The sequence below is a fragment of the Pithys albifrons genome, chromosome 6, assembly GCF_047495875.1.
Source record: "Pithys albifrons albifrons isolate INPA30051 chromosome 6, PitAlb_v1, whole genome shotgun sequence".
Lineage (NCBI taxonomy): Eukaryota > Metazoa > Chordata > Aves > Passeriformes > Thamnophilidae > Pithys > Pithys albifrons.
The window spans coordinates 41,113,350-41,135,059 of record NC_092463.1 but is presented as its reverse complement, the minus strand read 5'-3'; the positions used below and the strand labels follow the sequence as shown (position 1 = coordinate 41,135,059).

General features: G+C 37.3%; 1 protein-coding gene across 1 annotated transcript; it reads left to right on the top strand.

The window, feature by feature from the left end:
• Nucleotides 1-215: 215 nt before the first annotated feature.
• Nucleotides 216-20,823, top strand: SPI1 (Spi-1 proto-oncogene). The gene is made up of 5 exons (XM_071558561.1): nucleotides 216-578; nucleotides 7,109-7,202; nucleotides 14,418-14,605; nucleotides 18,530-18,686; nucleotides 19,374-20,823. Exons 1-5 carry the CDS (start codon nucleotides 534-536, stop codon nucleotides 19,688-19,690), a joined length of 801 nt encoding a protein of 266 aa, XP_071414662.1. The 5' UTR covers nucleotides 216-533; the 3' UTR covers nucleotides 19,691-20,823.
• Nucleotides 20,824-21,710: the final 887 nt, after the last annotated feature.

The following is a 21,710-nucleotide window of genomic DNA, read 5'->3' as shown; positions in this document are numbered from 1 at the left end:
ATGGTTCATCTAAAGTTGGAAGCACATAGTCTTCCACAGTGCTGCACCCATGTGCTTGTTTATTGATAGCAGGCCCAAGGCTCTGGGTATCTGATTATACAGTAGCACCTGCCCATGGCAGATCTGGCTGAGGACAGACTTCCTGTTACAGTGCCTGCAGCTCCCTGAAATGAGAGAGATTTATGCAAACTGGCTAAAGCTGTGATGTCACAGCGCACTGATAGACCCAGGGGCTATCTTCCTTCTACAGACATTTGATAAAATCAGGAACTTCACATACAGCTCGGGAAGAAGTTCACCTCAGAACCTATTAGGGTAAACTATGAAAACTTGTTAGGGTCCTTCTCTGATCCTGAGATCCATCACTGCAAAGGGACTTCACGGAGTCCGAGGATCTCAGAGGATCTCATTTTTTTTTCTTTTTTTCTTTCTTGGTTTTTTTTTCCTTTTTTTCTTTATGTGATTTTTTTCAAGTCAGTTATTCTGGATGTTTGAAAACTGAATTCAGAAAAATTCACTCAGAAGTTGGCTGAATGTTGCAAGCTTGCAAAATGGAAGGATTTCCCCTTATTCCCCCTGTGAGTATATTGGGTTTATTCCTAATACAAATCTTTGGACTCAGTAGCAAAAGGCAAAGTAAAGCAGAGTTTATTACTTGAGAATATCTCTGTTTTGGTCTATATTTGTAATTCCAGGAAGTTTGGCTTAGGTCAGTCTATAAAACTAATGACAGCATGGCAATGACAGGGAAATTAACATTTCCTCCCCAAACTTGTATCGGATTCTGATCTCCATTTGTTTTCGCAGATTAAATGTATGGTATTCTTTTGAAGCGCGAATATAGCAAGTCAGTAAATCTCTTTTCTACAGCGCTGCCTATATGATATAAAGCCAAATCTTTCTTCAGATTGCAATTCTTAATCATCTGGAGTCTCTAACATAGACTGTCTTCCAGTCTGTGAGAGAAGGGTTGTTGAATGCTGATTTTGCATATTGCAGAGTTTAGAACTCTGTAGTTTTTAAGTTTTTACAATTATGGCATTTTAGTTTCTAACTTCATCTTGTCTTGAACTGGATTCTCTTGAATTCACTTACTGAAAAAGTAATTTATGTATGAGGGGGGAAAAATAGCCTTTATTTGGGACTTTCAATGTTTTCTCTAAGATATAAATTTTTCTGTATGCTTATGAGGCTGTTTTATCCTTTTCTTAATTCTGAAACATTGTTGCACTGCTCTAATTTATCCTATGTTGAATGTGAACACTATTATTTATGAAGAACATAATGTCACTAGGCTGTTGTTCAGAAACAAACCCTAGCAGGAAATCTCTAAACGGAATGGGTAAAAGAGTCCCTAACTAGATTTCATCCGTTTTGTAGAAGCTGAAGAGGTGTAAGATCAGGTGGTTTACTTGTCTTTTAATGTGGTAGATAATTTGTGGTAATTGCTATACATGTGTCAGAGAACAAAAATGACAATGCAGATCCAAGACTTCTTTAACAAAAACTTGATGGAAGTTTTCTTTTTGTCTTGTCCCATTTAATTGAGGCAAAAGTAATTTTTCCTTATCTTTCATCCAGGCCGATGACCCTTTGAATTCTTGTAATTCCTGATTGAAAATATTTGTCTTCTTTTTGGGGGACACCCTTTATTCTCTCACTTTATCATCAGTGTCCCTGAGATCCCCTATCTACCCAAAGGGCAAGAAGACACTAAAAATAAATTTTCTTTTTCTTAAATACATGGAGTTGCCCAATGGCGCTACTGTAAGTGCATCAGAATAGAAATCTGAAAAGAAACTGAGAAAACAAAAAAAAATACACGGAGATTTCTCAATATGTTACTTCTTGGGCTTAAGAAAAAAAAAAGCAATGTAAATCTTGTTCTCAACCACCTCAGAAACAAACATCTTCATTAGAGGAGAAAAAAAAATAATTTTCTGTCCATTTATTCACTCATAGCCAATTTTTCTGGACTCTTATTTTCAGTATTCAATTCCAGGGCATATATTAATTAAATTGATTGAAAATCTAACACAGTTTGGCCCATATTTTAATTTGTGTTGCAGCTAGTATTCTGTCTGAACTCTGTTCAGATGAACAATACAACGGGCACTGAAAATACAATTACATCTTACAGAAGCACTTTAGAGGGTAATTTAGGTTTTTGGGTTTTGTGATTAAAATGTCCAAAAATCAATCATTTTGTGGTGTGTACTTTCAAAATTGCTTTAAGTGTGCTTTGGGCACTGCCAGCTAAAGCTCTGCGTGTCTGTGTCTCCTGGGACTTTTTCAGAGGGGAGACAAGCCTGTTTCTAGGCAAGGGTTTCTGCAGCAATGCCTCCCTCCTCCACCCCTCCCCGTTCAGTTGAGGGCACGTCAGTAACTGCCTTTCTCTTGACCATGCTAGAAAACTCTAACCCTTCACTTGGAAAACACTGTTTAAATGGTTTAGGAAGAGCCCATATTCCTCTGAAGATTAGGAATTTTGTATGGAAAAGTTCTGCAAACTGGCTCCATGTCTTCCAATGCATGATAGAATCTAGTTGTGCTATGCATTGAAAAATTATTAAGTCAAACACCTTTGCTTAAAGAGGGTCTCAGTTATATATGAATCCCTAAGTAGCCACCTGTAAAAATCACAGCTTTGAACTAAGTATTTTTGCATGAGTCCAAAAATGCCCCACAGAAGTACTCTGTTCCACGTAACTGCATGGCCAACACGGTGCAGTGAGGCTGGCCCAGTGAGTAATCATGCTAGTATTTTTACTCATCTCTTCTAAAATAGTTATACTGTAATTTGTTTCCAAGGAAATACAGTTCATTTTGGCCTTAAAACTTGTCTCAGTAGCATATCATTGGAAATTGTGTGAAGCATTTCTGAATCATATGCCAGTAAACAGTCATATCAAGGTAATAAAAAAAATCAGCCTTTAGTGAATTTAGAATTGCCTGGAATCATCTGACAAAATCTTAATGAATAACAAGAATTTTCAGACAGCTATTCCGTTCAGTTCAATATATCTCTCTCAACCAATGCCAACCATGCTGTCTCTGAGTAGTTCTGTGGCTTTTCCCTAGAGTTCCAGTGAAAGATGGAAGATGAAGGCCACTCTTCATATATCAAAGTCTGTGACAGAGAAAGTATTGTTTGTTGACCTCTTACTTGAGGGTGGAATATGGTTTTAGAGAGCATACTGAACCTCATGGCATGTATGAAGGGAGATACCAACTTTAGACCGCAACTGTGAGTTCCTAACAAAGCTTTCTGTCACTCTTTTACATGAAAAAACTGATAGATTGACATCAGTTAAATATTAAATTGTAACATAAGCCATTCTTTGCTTTTTGTCAGGGAAAACAAAACAGTTCAGTGTCAAGGAAGTGCTATCAGTAAGGCAATGAAATGAGTCTGTGGGTGGGGAGTTCCAGAGAAAGACGGGGCAAATGGATAAAGATTGGTACAAGAGGCAACGGCAGCACATGGTGAAGCCTCTTCTCTTTAACTAAAGTTCTTAATGAAACTTTTTAAAACAAACAAACAAACAAAAACCAAAACAAAACAGCCCCCCCCCAAAAAAAAAAAACCCAGAAACAATTAAAAACAGATTATTGAAAATAGCTTCTCTAATGAAGATGGGAAAATATCCCACCTGCCCATAGGATAAAGATAATCAGAGAGTATACATACTGTACTATCTCCTTTTACCAGTATCTGATTAATTTTAGGATAAACAAACCTTTAAATATTTAATAAACGTCTTTCCATCTTCTCCCTTTGAAGATCAGAAACCAAGATGGAAAGTGCTGCCATTACAAGTCATTTGTGAGGATGGATTGGCCCAGGTTGCATGAGTTAACAAGGGTATACACATACATATTTTATCAAATGGATCACTGTGCAGAAAACAAATTCAAGGACAAAAAATTCCAAGAATCCATAATAAAGACATTTTAGGCCCCAGACTTTCAAAACAGTGTTTATAGTACCCTGATGTCCTATATAAAAGCAGACCATTTGTAGATGTTGAGTATCTGCAACTCACTCTGCAGTCAGCTGCATCTGTAAATATTACAGGAATCACTGTTTTAAGAGTCTACTTATCTCACCTTCCTTTTGGTCTGATCATTAAATACACATCTTGTAAAAGCAGCTTTTGAAGGGTAAAATAGTTCATTTTCAGCTCTCATACTGTGACACTCTATTGCCCTTAATGTGCATGTGTCTGAAATGGCAGAGTTGGAAAATCTTTGGGAAGAAACAATAAAGGAAAAACACTATTAGGAAAAGTCAAGTGTTCTTTTCCATGCCTAAAATATGTATTGTTTATCTACTTTTGGACTGATGCTCAGCCATCCTGCCGAGCTATACTTCTGTAAAGATATGAGTGATAGATGCTACATTGTAGCTGTGGAAATTTTAGCAAAGTAAGCCTAGATTGACAGGACACTGATCCCTTTCGAAATCTGTTTACTTTTGGCTAAATAGTTGTCAGAGTTACAAACTTGTATGCATTTAGGTATGAATTTTTGTATAATTTTTGTTAGTTTCCAGTATTTTAGTTAAAAAGAAACAAAGATTTTTCTTTCAAACTATAGACATTTATATGGCTATTTTAACCTCTATTTTTTCCAACTTGTATAATGTACGTTTTCCATTTGTAGGAGGTTGAAGTCTCCCCTTTCTTACAATATGAATGCTTTCCTTTGTGTTATAACAAATTTAAGAGTCTGAATATGAAAGCATAAGTTTATATGTTTTTAAAGTTAGTGTTATTTAACAAGAAACATGTATTTATAGAAAGGAAATAGGAGAGTGAGGTGAACTAATTTGCAAAGATAATGAAAAGTAGAAATTCCATTCAGAACTTTATCCTGAAGAAAGCAAACTACAGGCTCATTATTTTTCTTGTTGGAGATTAGAGTAAAGCAAAGGTCAAAGGAATGGAGATGAGTAAATAATAAAATCATAGAGAGAACACCAAGAAAATACATAGAGAAAAAACAGAGGCATCATAGACAATGCATCCTATACTGTCTTCTTGGACTGCCCCTCTGAAATCTGGAAAACAGTTTACACTTCCCATTAAACCTCTATGTAGATAAAGGGTAATTCTGTTGGAATCACATGGATTTGGAAATGAAGAGTGCACCTAAGTTCTCTGGAGACTAGAGATGAAAAGAGTCCCTTCACTGGTATTCCTGCTGTGGATGCAATTAAATGATGATTTGCCCCTTTTCCTTGGTCATTCATTTAGATTGTCTTTATTGTCAGTTGTTATCTTCTCAAGATTGCCCCAAAGCAATTATCTACCACCACTGATTATATTTGGAGATGACAGCCAGGCAATGGATTTTCTCCTCAGTCCTTGAAAATTCCATGGATCTGATTCCCAATTAGTGTATTCTGGAAATCAGGAACTTTTATACTATCTTACCAGTGCATTTTAATTATACACTAATACAGCACATGACTGCAACTAAGGATTTACCGAGGTCAAAAATAATTTATAAAAGTATTTTTCCCTTCCCTTCCCTTCCCTTCCCTTCCCTTCCCTTCCCTTCCCTTCCCTTCCCTTCCCTTCCCTTCCCTTCCCTTCCCTTCCCTTCCCTTCCCTTCCCTTCCCTTCCCTTCCCTTCCCTTCCCTTTTTCCCTTTAAATTCACAAATTCCAACAGAATGAACTGAAGGACTTAACCACAAGAATTAATGAAACCAGAAAAAATCTCTTCCTTTTGTAGCAGCTTATCTACTATGCCCATCTGGATTTTAATGGCAGTTGCTGGCTGAGTTTTTATACTCTCATGTAGTCTAGGGAAGGAAGAAAAAGAGAAGGTTGCCTGCATTTCTGTCATGCTGTCACCTTGGCATAAGTTTACAAAATACAGATGTTCAAAAAATGAGATAGATTCATGGAGGAAGATGAAGGATTTAGGAGATACAGATAGTCATATGAACATATATTAACACACAAAAAATATGCTCATTATGTAAGTTATCATGTTGTTTTAAATATTTGTCCTTTAGTTATGATGATCTCATTCATATAATTAAAATGTTTCTTTGTATACCTACAAGAAGTAATTTCCTTTCAAAAGAAAATCAAGAAGGTGTTTGAATTCTACTTTGCTGTTCACATCACAAGAATTTGTTCAGATTGGAAGAAAATATTGTAACAAACTTAACTGGACTAAAGTTTAACACACCCCCATGAAGGACAATGTCTTTCTCTAACTCTTTATTCTGGAAAAAAATGAAGAAAGAACATTAAATGAAGCAACAGAATTGTGCGCAACTAATAGACAAACTTTAGTGCACCAGCAAAAGATCTTAATCAGTATTCACACTAGAATATGAGGCCTGAGGAGGAAGAGAAGTGGGAAAGTAACCCTCTATCACCTGTTTTAATAAGACAGAGTGAACTTTAATGCTACAGCTAAGCATCCAATAGGTCACAACTCAGTATTTGTCCCATATTTGGACTTTTGAAGTCATCTCTGCACATATCTAAGAGCCCTGTGTAGTTTATTTGAAACAGCAAACATTTAGAGTTTGTTTTAGGCAGAAACTGAGAAAGAAAATTGTTTTATGCCCTTTCACAATATCATTACCTTCATACAAACTGCCACCATTTAGTCAGACCTCCTACAAACAATCCAAAGAATATGTTTAGGCAAGTTTCTGCTTTTCTTTTTGTGTGCTGGAATAACAACAATATAGTATCTGTTACTACCAAAGAAAATATTTCTCTGGCATGCTGGTGTGATGGCATCTTTATTTGTGCTTGGTGTCCACAACAGCTCTATGTAGTACCCTCAGAAAGCTGGAATGTGACATACAAAGGACTTGTGTATTACCACAGGGCAAGTTCTGCTACACAGAATGAGTCTCTTTTCTACTGTGATTGCTCCTTTTTCTTTTCTTTTTCCAAACCAGTGTTTGTTGTCATGCATTTTATTCCTGCTGATTCAAAAATAACTAGAAGTCTCCTCATTTTTTCCCTAGGCAATACAAAATGTGTTGGTATCAGCCCTTCACTAACTATATGAATAATTTGGAAGGGATTTCTGTAAACTTATGGTTCTAAAAATTCCTCTTCTTTTTACAGCCCTCTGAAGATATGGTACCTTATGAGTCAGACCTCTACCGACAGCCCCATGACTATTACCAGTATCTCAACAGTGATGGAGAGAGTCATGGTGGTAAGACAAAACAATATCTTCTTGGAGCATAACATCTTGTGGAAAACTGATTTAAGACATATAAGAAGAGAACAAACTGGTTTCTGTGATCTATAATGTATAGGCACGTATTTTCAAATCAGAAACCAACATTATTTTATACTGCATAATGCCACTGTTCCAACCCAGCAACTGCAGCATGTTTCTCTGAAAGAGAATTTTAGAAAGCACTGTATGATGCAAGGAGCTTCCAGGAAAGTAGGATATCATGATCTCTATCCTTCATTATCTTTGCTGTGTTTTTACTTTCCTCTGAAGATCAAAAGCACTCATCTTGTTTCACAACGCTTTGCGAACATGGGTTTGCAATACTGTATTCTTGTGTTCCCATGCCCAATTCCTATTTGACTTAGATCCTAGATAATCTATTTGTGCCTTTATTTTAATTAGATTTCTTTCATATTTGGTCTTTTTGAACTCCATATATTCCTCTCTTTCTTTCTATCTATCTCTTTTTCATGCTGCCACACCTAGCTTTAACTTTCACTCTTCCTCCAGCACACCCAACTACTTCCTCTCTCTAAATCTATGTAAAACTTCCTTGTGGCTGGATGTAAACACAACTCAATACAAAAATACTGTATATTTATTTATTACTTTAATTTACATATGTAATTTCAAAGCTTTGGTGTCTATATTTTGATGTTTTGGGCGCTGCACTGGACCCTAAATCAATGCAGAGGCAAAGAGTCCTGCTTTGTGAATTTTATCTCCTGTGAAATACAAGGGTCCAGCAACATCACCCTGGAAATACCAGAGTCAATATTGACTCAGGAAGGAAAAGCACCGTTCTACTGCATTATTGGTGGCAGTCCCTGCAGATCCTGGAGTTTCCCTGAAAGACTCCCACTAATACAGCAACTAGACCCATTGCTGTTTAATTTAACATGTTAACTACTCACAGCATAGCACTGTTTTATCTGTGACAACAGAAGCTATTTTAAACAACAGCAAGATACAGAATAGGATCATTCTAAACATTTAGCTGAAAAAGTTTCGTACCTCAATTTGTTCTCTACATTGCATTGAGGAAACATCTATAACATTCTTAACACCTGGAGACAAAGAATTAAGTCAGTTTTTGTAAGTTATCTTATGGCACCTGTTAGTCACATTAATCAAACCCAGCAAATTCCACATGGAAATTCAGGGTTTTTACACTATACCCTGTAGCTGTTTGCATACTCATAAAATGAGGATAACATATATTATCTCAAAAGGCAATTGTGACAATTAAACAATAAACAGATGCCATGCAGGAAAAAGCAGTGGGAAGGAAATTTTTGGTTATTAGATTTAGGCTACCTCAAGCAAAAACACCCCTTTGTCTGTCATAATTTTATCATCCCATCTGGTTTACTGTGTATTTTTCTGTTGGAAAGCTGTTCCTAAGCTACATTTCTCAGATCATTAACATGGTTTTATTCATTATAAGGAACACAACATAAACTAGGTAGTCATCTATATGGGTTATAGCCTAAGCAGTATCTCAACACCCACTTTGAACAGAAATTTGTCTGTTCATTAAGTTGTGCTGCACTTAGCCAAAAGATTTAAAAAAACCCTGTTAATAATTTAAACTCCTACAGTGAGTGGTTATGAAAGAGGCACCACAAGCCCAACTTGCATATTTCAATCAAATTTTTATTTACCTGTATTACAGTTGGTTGTGTCTAAACACCTAATGTGCCCTATGCTGCCCTGAATTTCTCACAGTCCAAAAAAGCCATGAACAACCAAAGAATACAGGTAAAGACTGAAAACCACAAACGAACACATTTTGCTTCTTTCCTATAAACATTTGAAACCCCAACTTTGGCTTTCATTTTGTTTACATGACAGAAGTAGAGGATCTTGAGATCAGCTGTGCAGAAGAGCAGGAAAGAAATACTACAAATTACTTTTACAAAGATGTACTCAATGTTCAGAGTAATGTGGATGAAAGCACAATGATTGAAAAATGGAATGGAAAAGGAATAAATAACGGCTACAGGGATAGCAATAACAGAGACAGTACTTGGTTAGATAAGGGGAAAAAAGAAGAAATAAGAACAGCATTGTGAGGGAGCAGTTCAGCTTGGGGTACAGTGAGATCACTGGCAATACATAAAAATTAATTTTGCAGGTTACTCAGTAGCACTATGGACCCCAAAGTAAAACTGCCAGGTAATGAAAACAGATACCATTAGACAGAATAATACTTCTGATTATGCTTACAAGGGACTGCTAAAGAAATAAAAATTTTCTTCAAGTGTCAGACTACCTCTCTTTCACTGCTAGCAAGTTTTTGAAAGGGAGATGGCAATGTCTTAATCTGTAGATCTGTGCTAGTTGCATTACTGTCACTTTCTCTAATATGGTCCTGAAGGCAACCCTTACTCCATATTTACATGAATAGGCAGAAAAAGTACCCAGAAAAGTGTGCCACTAATGTAATAAGTAGGAAATCATTGCCAGTAAATGAACATTAACTTCAAAGACACACCATAGTATGTCCACCACTTGCCGTGTGCAATTATTTTGTATACTGCAGTTTAACTATTTTTAATTACTATAATAAACCCAGAGGCACCGTCTAGCAAGACAGAAGCTACTTCAAGTGATCATGTATTAGTCCACCACCCAACCCTGCATTTGTAAGTCTGTAAATGTAACATAGCATATTTTGTAATACTGATGCAATCTTAGCAATTACAAAATTCCACTGCAGCTTTGTCTGTAAGTTATTACTAAACATTATTGGTTTAGTAAAAATCACTTTTTGTATGAAGCTGAATGCTGACCCTTGTTCACTTTGTTGGTAGCCTCATGCAACTTACTAGATTTTATGACCTGTGATTTTATTTTTGTCCCACCTCATGGAGTAATATGATCATTTAAGAATCTCAGATTTGATTTTGTTAAGATCCTAGCTCACGCAGAAGTGAAGAAAAGTCCAAACATGTGAACCTTAGTCTTAAATGCCATATGAAAGAGAGAAAGAATTCCAAACTTCATTAAAAAATCCCCTCCCTGGAAAGCCATTCTCATGCTTGCTGGGGGCTGACTCATAGGTATTTGAACATTTGCAATTATTAAAATCATGAAGTTTGTAAAGTGAGAGCTAATGAGATCCTAATGTTGTTATAGATAAGACTGATGCCTTGCCTACAAGCACAGCATTTCTCTCAAGAATGATTATGTATGTTCAAGACATTAGTTTTCCAGTGTCCTTCAATATTTTTCTCATTTTCTCTATGGAATTTTTCCTTGACTTGTTTTTTCAGATGTGGGAACATGTAAGATATGTAATATGGCTCTGTTAAGAAACCCTCTCCTAGTTCATCATGTGTTGGAAAATGTGTACCACCCAGAGCAGAACCCCGCAGAGACAATAGCCCAGCCCTCCTAAGTCCAGCCATGCCAGCAGTCCCCTCCTCGGGCAGGGCAGAGTGCCGTGCTGACAGAGCTGTCACATATCCGGTTCAATAGCTGGCTCATGAATTTCTGTGTGGTTTTGCATTGTGTAATGCAAATTTAGTCTGTTGCTCCACTTTTATTATAGATACCTTCCTTAAGCTTATTTCATATGCTAACTGCTGGTTTTAAAATTATTCATCTATTAAAAGAAGAGCAAAGCAATTTACAGTGATCAGAAGATGACAGAGAAAGTTCAGTCATATTTTCTCTCTTGTGGAATGAGAACCAATCTTGATGGTGAATATTAACATAATGTCTTTAGGTCTGCTAATGCTTCCTAACAGGCTAACATCCTCTCTGTCATGGGAGGGAGTTCAGAATTCATGATTGTCCTTCCTCTAACCTTTCACTACATACAAGACCAAAACAAACATGATGTCCATGTCTCTAAAAGAGAGAATTTTTTTTCACATCCTCTTTCACTTCACATGAAATTTCTCATAATGACTCCATTGTGTAGCTATAGCTTGGCTTTTAATGACATTTTCCTTTACCCAAAGAATAGACACTTTCCATTTCTAGAATTTTTCTCTCCTGTCTTTTTTCTTCCTTCCACCTTCATGTTTTAGAGAAAAACACAGAATTGCTATCTTACTGACATGACAGTAACAAAGAACATAGAAGTAGTTGCTGATAACTCTAATATCTGCAGAGATATTTAGATTTATTTCTTTGGTTTTTTTAATGTGCAATAAATTCACTGGGATGGTTAACTACAGAGGGCCTTGTGGAGATAGATTTAGAATTTCTTCTTAATGTTACTAAACCAATATTATTTTTCCTAAGTATCACTGGGAAATTATAAATAATTTTGAAAGAATTAAGGAACTTTCCTCCTGTCACAACTTGAGTATTTAGACATAAGTTTGTGTTGAAGTAATTTCTGACATAGATTTAATTTGTAATGTAATATTTTTATCTGACCACTTTAAGTTCTAAATGCTGTGTTAATAGTACTTTTCTATTACTGCGTTTTTACAGTAGCACCTCATTCTATCAAAAAGGAATTTAATGATGAATAGGCAAACTAGTAAATAGTGGTTAACATTAATATGCATAAATAATGTTCCATGGGTTGATTTATTTGCCAAGGAAAAGGTTGAAAAAATTCAGTAACCTTGTCATAAGCTCAAAAAACTATGAGGCATCTTAAAGCACAGAAACATTACTGCTGATAAAAAATATTTTAGAAGAATCAAAAATAGACCAGTTGAAACATGCACAAATACTCATGGCTATGCATACTGGAAATGCTCTGTGTTCTCCCTTGACCACTATAATTGCTGCTAGTAAGAAATTCCAAAGACCTGCCATTGACAGCCTCACAGGCATTTTCCTGGGCTTTGCCATCCTCAAAATTATGCATTTACCTCATTGTCTGTTATAGATTATTAGTGGCAAAGGGTCTCTGGGAATATACATTGCCCTCTGACAAAGCACTTTGCGCACAGTGAGCAGAGCCAGTTCACTTTAAGGAAGAAGAATTTAAATTACTCCTGCCATGTATTCTCAACAATTTAGCATGCAGGGCTGCCCATGGTATATGGAGCCTCAGTGGTTGACTATACTTAGAGAAATCTGCAGTAATTTAACACAGAAAAGATATGAGTTAATGTGGCTCAATCTTTCAACTAAATGGAGAAGTATCACACTGGAAGTGCCCAAAGCCTCCTACCAGGGGACAATCTGTGGATTCAAACTCACACACTGCCTTTTCCTGGGTTGGTGCAGATGTAAAAGCAAAAATACCTGGGCCCTTTGCACTCATAAGCCCCACTTTTTACCAGAGAAACCAAAATTCTTCTCTGGTGCTACAACATGAACTGCTACACTGCACTATAATTATCTTAGGGCTATAAAATCCATATGCAGCCCACAGAAAGTGCCATACAAAACCCCAAAGAAATTACAAAGTCATGCAGCAGCTCCCTGAATGCTTTTAGAAGCACCTCTCTGTCCCTCTTGCATGCAGTGAGGTGGTTTATCCATGAATCAGAAAAGCAGGAAGGAAAAAAACTAAGCACTGGTGTCATAAATGGTCTGATAGTGTCTCCAAATAAATTTCCACAGGACTGAGCTTAAAGGCAGCTCAAAGTGTTTACAACTTTTTAGGTACAACTATTTTTGGCATAAGCATATCACTGAGTTCCCTCTAAAGGAAGCCACATTATAGTCACTCCTCTGGATTTCAAATCCTCAATGAGATTAAACTTAACTGTTTGGAACATTAGTGGGGAAGGATGAGGAGACAGAAGCTAAGGGGAAAAGTGAAACTGGTATTTAAGAAAAAATATAACACATTTGTATCCAGATAATGTCATACACAACAACATCATATTGAGGAATGAAACGATTGTTCCTCTATAAATTCAGTACAACTGCTCTTAAAGCAACATGTTCAGTTCTGGCTGTTGTACTTATTATCAGAAGGATGTCAGCAGCTGGGAGGGCTTGGGAAGTGCACAAGTGTGATCAGGGTGGTGAATATACTGATTTATATTGAAAGACAACCTAAATGCATGCAACTGGGTTAAGTGATAAGTAGAAGGAGATTGTAAGGGTCCTTGATAGGAAACTGAAAACATGTAGGACAGAAATTATTTATAGCAGTACAAGGCAAGAAATGGTAAGGAATAAATTAGGACTATTACACTGAATATAATAAAGAAATTTCAGCCATGCATAAATGATGCAAGCAAAATTAAGCTATGGAAGATTAGAACCAGGCTCAGTCAGAGAGGACATGATGCTGATATTGATTTTAAAAACAGGCTGCACATAAATATATGCATAATTATGTATGCAGCTACTGTATGTAAGAGAGAAACAGAATTTATAATGCTCCACATTTCTTCTAGAAGACTAAATTTTGAGCAACAACTATGAAATTCTAAAAAAATGTGAAGGCTTATGTTGAACTAAAAAAAAACCCAACAAAATGTAAAACTGAGAATGATGTGGAATTTAGTTTCAAAGGTAAATGAATCAGGAAACAGGATAGTGGTCATTTAAGTACTTCTTTATGTTTTTGAAAAAGAAAATCCAAATTGTCACAGGAATTTCAAACATACTGAAGAGACAAAAAAAGGCAAGAAAGAGTCTACATCAGAATTTAGCCACACTGTAAACAATATTCACCAGACTGCCACAATATTTTATCCTTTTATTTTCTATTATCAGTGCTTTAAAACATGTGATATAACAACACATAATTACAGGAAATACCTAGAAAACTGCCTTTTTTGCAGTATTCCTGAAATTTTGCTAGCGAAGTAAAATAAAGTCTGTAGATAACTGCAGAATAATCTTTACATTTTCTCCACCCCTTCATTTCCAAGCCATGAGGGAGAATGTAGTACGAATATGACAGTATGTAAATCAGTAGACTTTGTTGCCTTAAGAAGGAAAATGCTTTGAAACTTGTTATGGTCTCTTCTTCAGAAAAGTGTTTCTTGCATCTTGTGCTAAATTATCATTGAAATCCATCTCACCATCTAAGAGTACTGTCCTAATTAAAGTGGCCAGCCACAGGAATTGATGAGACTAGGAAAAGAAACTTTGCATGGATCTATATACATTGTCACCAGAGACAGGTCAACAGGGATGGTGTGGAGAGAGCAGAAAGGACAGTGACAGGAGAAAGAATCAGTGAAAGCCAAGTAAATGCCCCAGTTCTTAATCCTGTAATGACAAACAACCTATTTTTACTTTCTTTAGATCATTACTGGGAATACCATCCACATCACATGCACAGTGAGTTTGAGACCTTTGGAGACAACCATTTCACAGAACTGCAGAGTGTGCAGCCTCCCCAGCTGCAGCAGCTGTACAGGCACATGGAGATTGAACAAATGCATGTCTTGGATTCTGCAATCCCAACCACACACATCGGACTCAACCATCAGGTATGGTTACCAACCCTTACTCAGAATTTTGGAAGATAGTTAATGTTAAGGAAAATAATGCATTGGGGAGTGCATACTCTTATGTGAAAGAGATTGCTGAAATTAATTACACAATTCTTACTGCACTTCATATAAAACTCTTCATTCTCAGGACAAATGTGGTTTAAACATTCTTTTTACCTACATAATGAGAAGTCATGTTCTTCAAACTGTCTAAAAATACAACTGTCTTTTGTGAAGGTGTTGGGAATTTCAAATTTTTGTTTAATTTGGAATGAAAATCAACTGGTTTGCAATTCTGCAGGTGAACTGGACCTAAGAAGATTTGCATCATCATAGCAAGGGTATCTATGACTTCTGAGAAGCTTTCTGAGCCTTGAAGTAGTAGGGAAGTTTTAAGTATTTCCAAACAACCCTGACAGATTTACATTACTTGTATAAGAAATGCTAACAAAGACAAGTCACTGGTAATTTTACCATGGGCTGAGAAGAACATACTTGTGCTTCTAGATGGGAGTAAATAAGCCACAAGACAAAACACATTGTCTTTTTTTTGCTCAGATTTTACTTGAAGCCAGTCATTTCCCTGTAAACAAAAGATATGCCATTATGCAGTAAAGATAGTCACGAAAGCACCAGTGAACTGTCACTAAAACTCAGATTGTAAGGGGTTCCATCATACTGCAAAGATACGAAGCACAGTGGGGGTTGAGATCACTTTCAACTCTTGATCCTACAAGAATATATCCAAAGTCATTACTGGGAGCAGTAAGAAAGCTGAGTGATCTTGTGCTAAGGAGCTTCCCAAGGCTGGCAAGGTACATACAATGTCTTAAATACAAGACGAAGTCAGAGAAAAAAGCATTTGCTGTTTGCATTCTGCATACAATGATACCATTGCTGAAACTTTGTGAGAGAAACCACACGCATAGAGTTGTCATTTTGGTTTCTTTGTTCGAAGCAAATTGAAATTGTATATAAATACTGTATTAATCAAAAAGAAAGAAGAGAAAAAGTAGAGTGAGTAAGTTAACACTGTCAACAGGAAACTGACTGCAAGCCATGAAAAAATCAGGAATAGAATATAAGATGTAGATACAAACAAAGAATTAGGAACAGAAAGTTACAAATATAAAAACTGCTTCATGGAACAGCAGTCTGTGGGAAGCTTCAAGTTTTTTCAGTTGCTCACTGCAACTGCTAATACCTAATGACCAACCATTATCTCTGGTCAAGGGCAAAGGATGAAAATGAGCCTGTTTATGGATGTCTTTGAAAGCACAACTGAAAAACAAGAGAGGGTACTTCTTGTCCTACTTTATTCTACTCAGCTATTATCTTTCATTTGAGGATGAAAGACAGAGAACTGATTTTGTTACAACTTTTTATAAAGAGCACTGTTGTCTCTCTGCCTCACCCCACACCAAGCTGCAAATATTAGTAGGTAGAATTCACCACTACCCTCCTTTCCTTACTAGCTGGGGATCTTTGGTTTTTTACTTTACCTCTTTTCCCACAGTAGCTCATGCAAATGGTACTTGGCATGCTCTGAAGTTCCCCCTCCAGTGTCTCAGTCACAGTCCCAGGCAAAGGAACAGAAGCGGGAATCAAGTTTTAATCCTCCATTGAATTTGCCAGTTACAAACTATGCCCAAGTTTGTCATGCAATATCAGAGTTCCAGTTGGCAAATAAAGAAGAACGTTCAAAGATATTTATTTATTTTCTGTCGATATCACATTGTTTGGTGAAATCAAAATTGAGCCTTAACTGTCCTTGGACAAGATTTGTTTAAAAAGTTTTGTTAGCCTGACAACAGGGGTCTCACAAATAATAATATAAGAAAAGAATATTCATTCTGAAAGAAAAATGAAAGAAAACGGTGGAAAACTGTGAGAAGAATTTTAGAAAGAGGAAAACCTTGCATGGGTGCCACAGACCCTGAGACAACATCATAACAGCAGTTTCTTAAATTTTCTCTCTCAAGAACTGTACTACTAACCTGGCTTTTTCTAACACACTGGCATGTCCCCTGTGACTCTGTGGAACATAACTGTATGACACTGTATTGACTTATGCTGAGTTTCAGGTGAAAAGTAAGTGTAAGCAAAAATACAACAGTCAGGAAAAGTGGGGACAGCGTGGGGAAAGCTTACTTAACTCCCCAGGCAGGCCTCTGCAACTACCTTTGCCTGTGAGACACTGTGCGCCCTTCCTCCTCCACTACATTCTCCCACTGTCCCACTCCAGCCTCAGAAGGGCAGTTTCCTTAGTTCCAAGCCACCTCCCAAGACACTCCAGATTTCCACAAAAATCTTTTTACCTGCAGGGGCACCAGTGTCTGTTCCCCTCCCCTGCAAGACACTGTCCCACCTTTACATTCCCCTTCCCCCATGGCACTCTCTCCCTTCCTTCCCACCACAGAGGCTGCAGCTTTCTTAACTGTGAAAAGCTAAAGGTGACTCTGTGGTCAGGGCTGAAGTTTCACTCTTGGGGATCTGACAGGAAGCTTACACACACTCTTGCCCAATCCTGCCCTTCCTGCCCAATTGGCTCTAGCCAATCTGCCAACTCACTAACCGCCAGCTGCTGCACCCCAAAACCAGCCCTTTGCACACGCCTGATTGGGACATTTTAAGCTGGTGCAAAACTCATCTGAAAAGTACCACTCAGCAAAGTCCAACATGGGGTGGGTGGTGTGACTCACAAACACCCATTCCCCACTTCAGTGCCTGAAGATCCCTGGGAAGGGCACCAGACCCAACACATCCTTTCTCAGTGAAGGAAAAGAAAAGCAGTTCAAAAGAAGCTCACCTTCAAGGACTGTTATCTGTCCCCTTTCATGAAAACTACATTCTGTATGCTGCTGGGTTTGGGGAACATTAGTTGCATTTTTGTGGCGTGGAAATTGGGCTCTTACTCCCTGCCCTCAGACTGATCTGTCTCTCATTATTAAATAAGAAGCTGCCACAATTTGTGGCAACTGGCCCCCATCAAACCAGATCACAAGTAAGAATTTACAGAGCTGAAGTATATTCCACACTGCTCCTGACAACAACTCTATATAAGGGCAAGAGAATTTAACACACAATAAAACCCCCAAAATGGCTTATTAGCTTTGCAGATGAGAAATCCCCACTAATGGGGAATTTTCAGATAGCCACTCAGAAAAACAAAATATGAGCCAATATGATGTATCCTTTATCTTAGTGTTAAGGCTATTCCTCTCCTCATGGGGGAAATTCAAGACAGAAACCTGACAGACCTGTGTAACTCCATCTCCAGATTTGGATGCAGTCCTGGAGGGACTCAGTGCTGTCAAAAGGTGTTGTGACTGAGAAAGGAAGAGGACAACAGAGTCAAAGCCAGCCATTCTAAGGCAGAGCTGTTCAGCTCTTTCAAAGTTTAAAGAGTAGATCCAGAAGGTCTGTGTTAAAAAACGTGACTCTATAAAGCAGTTTTACTCTGGACATAGGCAATAGTGATCAGAAACGTGTCAGGAAGAATGTGAGCTTTGGGAAAGAGGGGCAATATTACTTGCATAGGAAGAATGTTAGGATGTTAGGAATATTACTTGTATTAGGAAGAATGTTAATATAGGGAAACAGAAGCAAAATTACTTGCATAGGATGTAACATATGGGAAAGTTTTGACTTTAACAACTTTATTCCTCCTTCCCTCTTTTAAAGGTGCTTCATTGTACATGTATAAGATTTGACTGTTATCTGAAAGTGGTTTTTAATTGGATGATACTTATTTAAAATTCCAACAACTAAAGTCACTCACTATTACACTAAACACTCTCCCACACCTCTTACTTTCTCCCCCCTTTTCTCTATAATTCTTTTCATTACATTTCCTTTTTTAATCCTGATGCTCAACTCTCTATCTCTGTCCCCTCCCTCTACTACTCTGTTCTCCAAAAGGTGTCCTATTTGCCCCGGATGTGCCTACAGTACTCCTCTCCACCTCAGCCCAGTTCTGATGAGGAGGACATAGAAAGGCAGAGTCCCCCATTGGAGGTATCAGATGGGGAGAATGATGGTGTGGACCCTGGGCCAGGAATTATGCATGGAGAAACAGGTCAGTGAAAACAGAGGTATGCTTTCATATGTCAAGCTATGTGCTAAGCAGCTGTTACATTACCATGATGACAACAAATAAATCTGTAGAACTGCTCTGCTGTTATTTTATCCCACTGTCAAAGCTTTCCTTTCCCTGATTCCTTGCACCCTCCTCCCCTCCTAATCTTTTACAACCCTGTGTTTATATCTCATTTCTCCTTGTACTCCCACTCCCTCCTCCTACTTTGCCTATCCAGGCTCCCTGAATGGAAATGGCTTTTGCCGTTTCTACTCCAAATTCCATTAACAGATGGGAAAACCAAGGCAAGGTCAAGCAAGAACTGATTTTAAAAAATATTTAGCTCTCTTTGCTCAGTACCTGAGAGTCACATTCTGTATAATCTGCCAAAAATAGATTAAGATTAGTTCCATGTAACCAATGTTTTTCAATTATCTTCAGATTAGCCAATTAATTTCAGGAAAAGGGTTTGGCATTTGGAATTACTTATTCTTGCTTTTTCTTCTTAGTGTATCAATCCACATTATGCCATCACAATGTTATTCTGTCGATTGTTATAAATGCTGCAAACTGAGAAAGTTATGTGACTCACAAGCTACCTAAAACAGGTATATACTTTCTGTTTTCATCAGGAACTACGCACAAATACTAATGCTCCACTGGCTTTCTTCTTTGACTTTCACACAGGCAGCAAGAAAAAGATACGTCTGTATCAGTTCCTTCTGGACCTTCTTCGCAGTGGGGACATGAAGGACAGCATCTGGTGGGTGGACAAGGAAAAAGGTACTTTCCAGTTCTCCTCCAAACACAAAGAAGCATTGGCGCATCGCTGGGGCATCCAGAAAGGCAACCGCAAGAAAATGACCTACCAGAAGATGGCCCGGGCTTTGAGAAACTATGGCAAGACAGGGGAGGTCAAGAAAGTTAAGAAGAAGCTGACCTACCAGTTTAGTGGAGAGGTGATGGGAAGGGGGGTCACTGATAGGAAGCATTATCCTCACTGAGGCCATGGTACCCTAAGCAAGAAAAATATTAAGACCTCCTGGCTGGACACCAGCAGAGGAGAAGGACACATCTTTCTCTTTGCTTCCTGTGCCCCCTTCTCTGCCTTTAAACAGCCTTTAACATCAGATGTTTCTGGTACGAATTCCCTTCTTCAGCATCTGAGAATCCTAAACATGACAGAATTCTTTTCTTCCATCCTCAAAGTTGGACAGAGTTGGGAAATTTCAACAATGTACAAATATATTATTGTCAGGAAAGATTTCTTTTGATTGTATTGTAACTAAAGAATACAGCCGATGAAGTTTTGCCTCCAAAGGTGGTGCTGTGTCACTCACAGTGACACTGCATTAGCTTCCAGCTTTCAAACCAGCATTAATACAGGCTCTGCCGCAGCTCTCAAAGCTAGAGAGAAGTTTGCAGATCTTGGAATGATACTTGTTCTTTTAAATAGTGATAACATGTACATATTTAATAAAATTAGATATAACGAAGTTCTGATATTTGCATAATAAATGATTACTTCACAAACGAACCTTGTGCATTCAGTTATGCAGATACAGCTCCTGTGTGCTGTCTGAAAAAAAGTCACACAGGGTTATAGGGCCTCATCCATTTGTTGTACTTTTTAATTTACCTAGAAACATTATCAGTAGTGTCAAACTCAGTAAAAACTGTGATAGGTGAGATACATTACTGTGGAAGAGACTATAGTACTGAAGTAAATTTAAATACACACACACACACATATAGATATATATTCACTATTTTTTCCTGTGCGAACAAAACCCTGCCCATGAATAACTTCTATTCCTGTATACCAAGGATGGCATTTATAGTTCCATCTGGCTTAAAACATTAACAATTAACCATATTCTCCTACGGTTTCACATATTTTCCTGCTCCTTTTCTTTCTTCTTGTTTTTCTTCACAGTGTTATCTTGATTTTAGTTTATGAAACTTTCTTGGAAATAAGTTGCACTTAATCGTGTCTTTGTGGAATTCTAGTACAAAATGGTTGCAAGATTTTAATTGTGGATTTTAGCCCCTACTGTAAAACAATTATTAGTAATTAATAACAACTTCATTGTACATTACACTCAAAATGCAAAATAAAAGATAATTCAATACTTGAGATACCATGGTAAATTTACCCTGTACATCTAAATACAGAAATTAAATCCAAAGTCAACTAACACTAAGAAAATTAGCATTTCAATTTTTAACGTTATTTAACATATCTCAACTGTTTTCAAGCAACCAGCAGGACATTGTCATGACTTCCAAAAAAGATGAGGTGGAATGAGGCAGATCTAGAATGAAGAGTTTTGTTTAACAATATTGAAATGCAGTACAACATGCCAAATATGATAATTTGTAAGTCATAACTCAGTGACCTAACTCATTAACTTGAAATTTTTCAGAGCTTGCTCCTCACTGCAACCAAAAATATTTGGAAGTGATGAGTATTTTACAGACCTGAGTTCTCAAAGTAATATCTAAATATAGTCCATGTTACCTACACTAAAAATCTCACTGTGGAAGTGAAAAGTTTGGTGACATCATTCAGCTACAGTGTCTCCTTGGAGCCAAACAGAAAGAAGCTCCTGCTTAAAAACATCACAATGTACTACTTCCCAATTCTTCTTCTCAGTTCATGAACACGACAAATATGTCAGTGCCAAATATTAACTGAGAGTTAAAAGTGAGTAAGGGCTTCAGAACTTTCTCTATCCAAGACAAGAATAATAAATATAAATTTTCTTTCATACTTACAAAAAAATCCTACAACCCAACTTTTAGTTACTGTTCTTTGAGGATCATGTATGCTCTCCTGGTCAAATATCTTTCATTCACTTAGGGTTAAGATAAGTCAAAGCTATAAACCAAATTAAGAAGACATATTTTTTCTAAAATTGTACTGGAAGTATTTACTTCCTATAGGACATAATGTAAAACTCACTAAATCAGACTTGTATAAACTCCATCTGCGTCCATATTACAATTTTAGGGTGGAGGCTG